This window comes from Nannobrachium achirus (genome assembly GCF_963921795.1).
Source record: "Nannobrachium achirus genome assembly, chromosome: 15".
NCBI classification, from domain to species: Eukaryota; Metazoa; Chordata; class Actinopteri; order Myctophiformes; family Myctophidae; genus Nannobrachium; species Nannobrachium achirus.
Genome location: NC_137822.1, coordinates 45,230,021 through 45,239,215, shown reverse-complemented (window position 1 = coordinate 45,239,215; position 9,195 = coordinate 45,230,021). Strand labels below are relative to the sequence as shown.

Below are 9,195 nucleotides of genomic sequence, written 5' to 3'. Positions count from 1 at the left end.
ATTGATCATATCTCATAATATTAGTGTCTCTACCAGGATTGAACACTGCATATGCAAACATGTTTTTTGTAACACAGGGAGTAGAGTAGATGGAAAGAGAGAAAAACAGATCTCTGATCTCATCTCATGCTTGTGTAACTTGGAGATAGCCTACAGAAACACAGATCTCCCCATCTCTGATTACAAACCACTTGAACTCCGACTTCTATATCCTATCATGCCAGGCGGGGGAACATAACCGAGCTTGTTGATTTTTGGCACTGCATAGATTGGCAAAAATAGATTTGGTGTAGTGTAGACTGAATATGTGGTCAAAGTAAAGTGCAAAGTTGGGTCCCGTTTTATTCCAGAGGTTTTGAAGAGGCAGGATAGGAGTAGTAGTTGAGGTGGCGAGGTAGCTCCGTGCAGCACTGCGGTGCGTTAGCCAGCCATTCATAAACAAAATAGGCTTGTTATCTTAATAATAAGTGAACTTTCAGACGGCGAGTGAATGATTGCGTTTCAGATGTCCTTCTGGTGGATTATTCTTGGCTTACAATGTTTCTATCTCCCAAAAAAAAGCGCTCTGAACGTGATTTAAAAGATAGTTTACAACATACGCTGTTCTAACTCAATGGAGAAAAGTGCTTTGTTTTCCCCCACGCTAAAAGCGGATGTGGGTGTTCCTTTCTAGCTCCGTGTTGGTCTATATTTTGAGTCCACAATTATAGTGGTTCTTCAATAAATTCAAGAACCCCCATAACTCAGTTACAGACCTGTAAGGGTCCATTTGGAACCCCTTCAAGGACCCCTGAGGGTCCCCGGACCTCACTTTGAGAACCAGTGTTTACAGTTCATTCCCTTTGAGTGTTTCGGATCAGCATTATTATCTGCTCATTTTCTATGTCCATATTTGGACATGGTAATAGAATTCTAACAGAAACGTCCATCATAAACCCCTGTCCCTGTGTATTTGTACTGGAAATGTCCTTGTAACGTTGGCTCTTAAAGGAGTAGTTCAACCCCAAAATACTTTTTTTTCCTATTGATTACTCATCCCATGGAGACTGTAGTTAAATAACATTATTTTTGCTTTTGTCCTAAGCCAATAATGTGATTATAATAAATGTATCCCCATCGACACAAAGTCATTTTGGGGGTGAACTGTTCCTTTAAACTTTACAGTGTCACAGTGTGAGGTTTAAACCATCTCCTCACACTGTGACAGACAATAGCCTTCACTGATCACCAGGGGTCCCCAGAGGTCTATCCTCACTCTCAGCACCCTTCTGTATTTCAATCAACTTTATTGCTACAGTACATCACAGTTTACAGTTGTAAAAAAATAAAAATAAAAAGAAATGTCGAGAGACAATGTGTAGGCTGCATTTTTATCTTAATTTTTAACTAAAATCTTTGCTTCTGGGGGTCCCTGGGACAAAATATTTTGAGATGGGGGGTCCTCGGCCAAATACATATCATGTTGGGCGTCTTTGACATGACACATTTTGAGAGCCACTGATATAGCAACATAGCCTACGCTGTTAAAAAAAATGTTAAGATTTAGAAGACATTTGTAGAAAGGGTTAACAGTTGATCCAACTCTGGTGGTGTCAGTAAAGGGTTAACAGTTGATCCAGCTCTGGTGGTGTCAGTAAAGGGTTAACAGTTCATCAGCTCTGGTGGTGTCAGTAAAGGGTTAACAGCTGCAGCAGTTTCTGACTTCTGAGTGACGCACAGACGCAGTTCTAGAGAAACGGAAGTTAACAGAGAAACTAGTTTGGAGGCAGGCAGCGACAGAACAACACTCTATCAACACGACGTTTTACACACTGACAACTTCAACACTGGTAAGTACCTGTATAGAGCATAATGATGTATTATGCATCAACAGAGAATAAACGTTAGGGTTTCCATGAAGTACTGAATAATGTGTGTCAACAACATTAATGTCTGTGCCAGAGCGGGTGGCTGGAGGCAGCTAGGAGACTGTGCTCAGTGGTTCCCCCAAACTTTTCAGCTCGTGACTCAAAAGAGAGATTAGACGTTTGCCCAGGACCCAAACTAGTGAAAATAGCAGATCTACATGCTCACAACACGTCGCTTCGCAACTGCGTTGAGATATTGCAGATCGGCTATTATCACAACTTCTTAACATGTGTTCTAATTTATGGGATTTCTTAATTCTTTCTTGAAATTAGCCTATACTGAAAATTAAATCATAACATTTTGTTATTAGGCCCAATTCATGAAAATATATATATATATATATATATATATTTCGGAAAGTTTTTTGAACATATTTGGAATAATAACAATTAAAAGTTTATTTCGTTAAGTTTTTTGAACATATTTGGAATAATAACAATTAAAACTAATTGTATGAAACAAAAAAGGAAGAGACCCACGTAAATGTGTCTGCGACTGCGACCCACAAATGGGTACCGACTCAGTGTTTGGTGCGTGCGTGCGTGAGCAGCTTATCTTTGTCACCTTTGTACCGATCGGTGATAAACTTGACATGCACACTCCCGGTAGGTCAAGAAAGAACCAGAGCCACACATTTCTGAAATCGGCCTCATGGTGGCGCTATAAGAGCCCTTTATATTTTTGGCCTATAACTCTTGTACCCTGGGTAATACAGTCCCCCCCGAACCTGTTACAGCCCCCCTCTAGGGAAGGGGGTGCAACATAATGACGACCACAATTTGTTTTCAAATATAGGTCAAGCAATCATATGTTTTCTCCCCTTGTATCATGATGCAACTCCCTATTTAGGTTCCTGCCATTTGTGCCAGGGTAGATTTTAACAATTATTTCTTCAAAACACACTCTGACACTATCTGCTACATTTTTGTTCAAAAATCATACAGATCCATACACATTGGGCCCTATTTTTGAGCTGTAGTCACACCGTCTCCTATACGTGGCCGTGTGTGTATCTGTCTATGCTTGTCTGTTTAAATAGTTCAAAAAACAGGCAAAGAAGTTTGGGCATAAAGGTTAAGGCACCGACGAAAATAGGGCCCATTGTCTCTTAAGTCATGTGATCAAGACGTATTACTCAGTCTGCACTCAGAGTTGCACTGTTTTCAACTAGAATAGTGCCCTGTTCGGAACGCAGGTCTCCGCCAGGCCAGGTTGGCTATCCCGGACCCACAAATGTTGGAAGTTAATAATAGCCAATCAGAATTGAATATGAAAACTCTGACTGATCACATGACTGCAGATATAATGTGTAACCTTTTGCCATGATCCAAGGAATCAAGGGACGCTTTTATTGTATGTAGTCAGGGATCCAGTCCCTGATAATGGGAGAGGACCTGTGATGTTCTGCCGTACTTTTTATTTCTGTTTTATCTATTAGTTTGGTCATTAAGGTCCACAGAATGAGGGGCCTGCTCTGCCAGAAACATCGCGAAAAAAGGTTATGGCCATTTGTATATTCACTATCCCATCGACTTCACTATACAGGAAAAGAATACAAAAAATAAATATGGTTTAAGTACCGTATTTTCCGGACTATAAGGCGCACTTAAAAGCCTTTAAAGGACCTACACCATGAATTTTCACTTTTTCTATTTTAAAACCTTTTTTTGGGGTCCCACTGGCACCTTCTATCCTCACAAAGTCCTATTTCTGACCATTGTGTCTTTCTCTGTTTTTGGGAAGGCAGAGTTGAAAAGCTTTCCACGGGTTCTCAGAACAGTGCTGTTCTGAGAGTTGACACATGTGACGTCACACGCGTTCCCCCCCCCCCCCCACCTTTCGGGTAAAAACCAGAGCTACTGTTGTAAACCCAGCCCCTCATTTGTTTCTAATTTGCTTAGCCTCCACCTCCATCTGCAGCTGGCTTACTGTTCTGGGGCTGCTCACTCAGTGCTCTCACTCTGCCTCCCTGTATAGTAGACAGTCATTTCCTTCTTTTATTCTATCAACATTTTTGCTATCAACATGTCCAAGGAGAAGTCTTAACGTTCCTGGATTGCACTATATATGTGACATTATAGACTGCGAGGACCCAAGCTTTGTCCCTTCTAACAAGGAAACAAAAGACAATTTTTAATGATCCGAGGCCTTCTGAAGCCTGGGCCTAAATTTTCAATCCAGTGACGGAGCGAGCCGCGGTGGCCGGGTGGGAGCTCGCCGCGGAGCGAGCCGCGGTGGCCGGGTGGGAGCTCGCCGCGGTGGCCGGGTGGGAGCTCGCCGCGGAGCTCGCCGCGGTGCCCGGGTGGGTGCTCGTCGCGGAGCGAGCCGCGGTGGCCGGGTGGGAGCTCGCCGCGGTGGCCGGGTGGGAGCTCGCCGCGGAGCTCGCCGCGGTGGCCGGCCGCGGTGGCCGGCCGCGGTGGCCGGGTGGGAGCTCGCCGCGGAGCTCGCCGCGGTGGCCGGGTGGGAGCTCGCCGCGGTGGCCAGGTGGCCAGGCTATAGAGGGAGCTGGCCGGCAACAGAGGGCACACACACCCCCGGTCTTCCCTTCGCTGTCCCCGGCTAGAGTGGGCTAAAACACCCCGCCTCTCCCCTCACTGTCCCCAAACAGCGATCGCCGATTCTGAACGTACTTTACTATTATATGAAATGGATGCTTCCCTCTGTTTCCCAAACACTGTGTCGGGACCCATTTGTGAGTCGCGGAGACAGTTTTATGGTTTATGGGCTGTTATATTTCATAATTTTTTATACATTATACATAAATACAATGCGGGTGGGGTTGATTGTCTAATGTAGATTAACGTTCTCTAATGTCTGGTCTAGCAACGGTCGCCCTGTGTCATTTGACAGTAGGCTTATATCATACAGGCCTACAGTAGGCCTACAACATAGGCCTACAGTAGGCTATAATCAGAGCTGCAACATTATCCTATTTTTGTATTGGCCCAATATTAACATTATGTGTTGTCAACGTTGGAGGAGTGGAGAGGAGGGGAGGGGGGAGGGGTGGAAAAACCCCACTAGATGCGCCCCTGAGCAAACAAAGGCCGTTTTGGTATTGCAGCTGCAGAGCCTAATTATAGCACAGCTAGTAGAAACAAAAGGAATGGTCAGAGTGTTTGTTGAGGGTTAAGACCTGTCTAAGACTCAATTTTGAGCATATATTTATTCAAAAAATAGACTTTTAAAAGCATGGTGTAGTCCCTTTAATTTTCTCAAAAAACGACAGTGCGCCTTATAGTCCAGTGCGCCTTATATATGGATCATTCATTGACATTGACATTCCCTTTAGCACAGCTCCATCTGTTGGATGCATAGCGTCTATTATGTGCGCCTTATAGTCCGGTGCGCCTTATATATGAAAACAGTTCGAAAATAGACCATTCATTGACAGTGCGCCTTATAGTCCGGTGCGCCTTATAGTCCGGAAAATACTGTAGCATGTGAGCGGTCAAACTAGGGGTTCTTCATGATTCTGAATCCATTGCATGCATTTGTTTTGCATGAAAAACATTCCTTGGGCAACATTTTGGCCCCCCAAAATTGTAAAAAGTGCCGAGTCATCAAAACATTTGGGGGTGCCGATATTTTGCCCTAGGAATGTTTTTCAGCAAAAAAAAATGCTTGCAATGGATTCAGAATCATGAAGAACCCCTGGTTTGACCCCTCACATGCTACTTAAAGCACATTTATTTTTTATTTATTTTTTAAATATTTTCTTTTCCTGTAAAGTGAAGTCGATGGGACAGTGAATATACAAATGGCCTTAACTTTTTTTCGCGATGTTTCTGGCAGAGCAGGCCTGTCATTCTGTGGACCTTAATGACCAAACTAATAGATAAAACAGAAATGAAATAAAAAGACATCACAGGTATCACCCCTATTCTTTGAGCTTTTGGGCTTGTGGGTCCCTGACTAATGGGATGTTGGCAGAGTTTAGCTGCTTACAGACACACAGACGGACAGGGGCAAAAACATAATCTCTGGTGTTAACTACACTATACTGTAGTGTTTGAAGTAACATCCAAAACTACATTTTGTGCACTTTTATTTTCAGTGTGTGGAAATGGCGTCTGCCAGCAGTCTCCTGTCTGAAGAGCAGTTCCTGTGTTCTATCTGTCTGGATGTGTTCACTGATCCAATCAGCACTCCATGTGGACACAACTACTGCAACACCTGCATCACACATTACTGGGACAGTACCGATGTGTGTCAGTGTCCACTGTGTAACAAAACCTTTTATACAAGACCAGAATTCTCTGTTAATAAAGTTCTTGCAGAGATGGCTGATCAGTATAGGAAGTTAAAACTGCTGAGACAAACTTCCAGCACAAACCAAGAACATGCTGAACCAGAAGAAGTCTCCTGTGACGTCTGTACTGAGACCAAACTCAAAGCCCTGAAGTCCTGCCTGGTGTGTCTGACCTCCTACTGTGAGACTCACCTGGAGCCTCACCACAGAGTCACACGGTTAAAACGACACAAACTAATTGACCCTGTAAAGAACCTGGACGACATTCTCTGTAAGAAACATGACAGACCTCTGGAGCTGTTCTGTAAGACTGACCTTGTGTGTGTTTGTCAGTTCTGCACTGAGTCAGACCACAAGTCACATCAGATTGTATCTCTGGAAGAGGCATATGAAGAAAAGAAGGTTGAGCTGGGAAAGACAGAGGCCGAAGTTCTGCAGATGATCCAGGAGAGACAAGAGAAGATTCAGGAGGTCCAACACTCAGTACAGCTCAGTAAGAAAGATGCAGACAGAGAGATAGCAGACAGTGTGCAGGTCTTCACTGCTCTGATCAGCTGTATTCAGAGAAGCCAGGCTGAGCTCATTGATGTGATTGAAAAGAAGCAGAAAACAACAGAGAAACAGGCTGAATGCTTCATCAAAGAGCTGCAACAGGAAATCACTGAGTTAAAGAAGAGAAGCTCTGAGCTGAAGCAGCTCTCACACTCTGAAGACCACCTCCACCTCCTCCAGAACATCACATCCATCAACACTCCTCCACCCATCAAGGACTGGACAAACGTCAACGTCCCTCAGTCTTCATATGTGGGGACTGTGAGGACAGCTGTGGCTCAGCTGGAGAAGACACTCAGTCAAGAGATGGAGAAGAACCTGCGTGATGCTGAGCTGAGGAGGATCCAGCAATATGAGGTGGATGTGACTCTGGACCTTCATACAGCACACTGCAAACTCATCCTGTCTAAGGATGGAAAACAAGTGAGTCATGGAAAAGTAAAGAAGAATCTCCCAGACAACAAAGAGAGATTCTTTCCATGTATCTTTGTCTTAGGAAAACAAGGCTTCTCCTCTGGAAGGTTTTACTATGAGGTTCAGGTTAAAGGGAAGACTGAGTGGGTTTTAGGAGTGGCCAGGGAGTCCATCAACAGGAAGGGAAAAATCACACTGGCCCCCGACGATGGTTACTGGACTATGGGGTTGTGCGATGGAAAGGGGTATGAGGCTAATGCTGACCATGATGTCCTCCTACCCGTAAGAGAGGAGGTCCAGAAAGTGGGAGTGTTTGTGGATTATGAGGAGGGTCTGGTCTCCTTTTATGATGTGGAGGCCAGAGTTCACCTCTACTCTTTCACCAGCTGCACCTTCACTGAGAAACTCTATCCATTCTTCAGTCCAGATTTGAATAATGATGGGGAAAACTCTGCTCCGCTGATCATCTCTCCTGTCCATCACACAGGTTAAACTAATCCCCAGCTTTACATGAAAAGGTTGGTATTAATTTAGAACGTGTTTATGGTAGGGTTCATACAGGTTTATGTTGGTCAACCGTCATTTCATTTTTTTACAAAAACGCAATATTGCATAGCTGAATTGTAGCCACATACTTTTATTTTCTTAAAAACCAAAAAGAAACAAATGTTAAAGGGGTATTTCACTTTCAATTTTTTTTTTGGTAATTTTATCATCTAATCAGGCTTTTATGAACACCCTGAACAGTTTTTAATTAGCTTGATTGAATATTTAGATATTTGATGTAAATGTTACCAGGCCCTCTAGGCCCAGGGCCTCTCCCCACACACACCCATTGTAACTTCATACTTCATTTTAACCATGATAGATTCATTAAAAACACACATTATTTTTTTCTGGTGACTCATACTACCCTCCTAATATGTGAGCAGGCCGTGTTTTTTCGATAACATTTTTCATTTATTTTTAATAATTATTTTTTTGTATTTCATTTTTTCTATTTTTCCAAATAATTATTACAAATAAATGAAAAAAGTTATCGAAAAAACACGTCCTGCTCACGTATTAGGAAGGTAAAATGAGTCTCCAGAAAAAATAATGTGTGTTTTTAATGAAGCTTTCATGGTTAAAATGAAGTTTGAAGTTACAATGGGTTTGTATGTGGAGAGAAGCCCTACCACTGCTCCCTGTTGAAAGTGGAATATCCCTTTAAGTATTTAGATTAAAATATCCCTTTCCGTGAGATTGTAGAATTGTGTAATATTTCTTTCTTGGTACAAGGACTTGATTCAGTTTGACTTTTATGGTATTCAGGTTTAAGTTAAACTCAACGTTTTGTTCATTAATGTCCAAGATGATTCATACTGTATGTTATTCGCAATTGTAAGCTTGTAGATCTGCTATTCTTGGTGAAGAGATTTTGTGTAGAGGGGAAAAAACGAGCGCACCAAGTACAGTGCCAACTCTGTATGTTTAGGGTTTAGACTTTGGGTGATTTGATTTGGTGGTATTCTGGGGTACGTTATGTTGTCACATTGATTAATAATATATTTTGTTTCAGCTTTTGTGGAATTGTGAAAAAGAGTTTCAAACGATGACAATACATTATTATTTGGATTTACAATAAATGTTCATGGGAGATTATCAAGTGTTCAGACATTTATTTTTCCCTGCCTTTAACCTGTTCTTCTGTTCAGAACCTGGTATTTTATTGATTGTTTGTGCAGTAGACATTTTATTCATTTATTCATTATATAGTCTCTGTCTGGCAGAAACCTCGTATCTCCAAGTGTCACCTTTTTTTTCTCCATAAATGAATGCCCTACTGCATGGCTAATCAAATAGCTGAACCTGTGTGCCACGTTACAAAAAATGGCAAGGGGCCAGTTGATAAAATGACAACATTAATGATACTTGATAACTTCTGTCTTTCATTGGCTCCTTATATTGTCGATCTTAACAACTGCTCCTGTTTTCTGGAAAATTAAACATAGCTGAATTAGCATGAGATGGTAAAATGAAAGTGCTGGTTCTCTGCATCAACTTTTCAGTGCTTGCTGAGGTTCGCA

The 9,195-nt window shown here is 42.4% G+C and overlaps 1 protein-coding gene across 1 annotated transcript; it reads left to right on the top strand.

Moving 5' to 3' along the window:
* Positions 1-5,974: 5,974 nt before the first annotated feature.
* Positions 5,975-7,798, top strand: LOC308299470 (E3 ubiquitin-protein ligase TRIM39-like; the record flags this gene model as incomplete). Its single annotated transcript, XM_080743248.1, has 1 exon — positions 5,975-7,798. One exon carries the CDS (start codon positions 5,975-5,977, stop codon positions 7,616-7,618), a length of 1,644 nt encoding a protein of 547 aa, XP_080599374.1. The 3' UTR covers positions 7,619-7,798.
* Between the last annotated feature and the right edge of the window lie 1,397 nt (positions 7,799-9,195).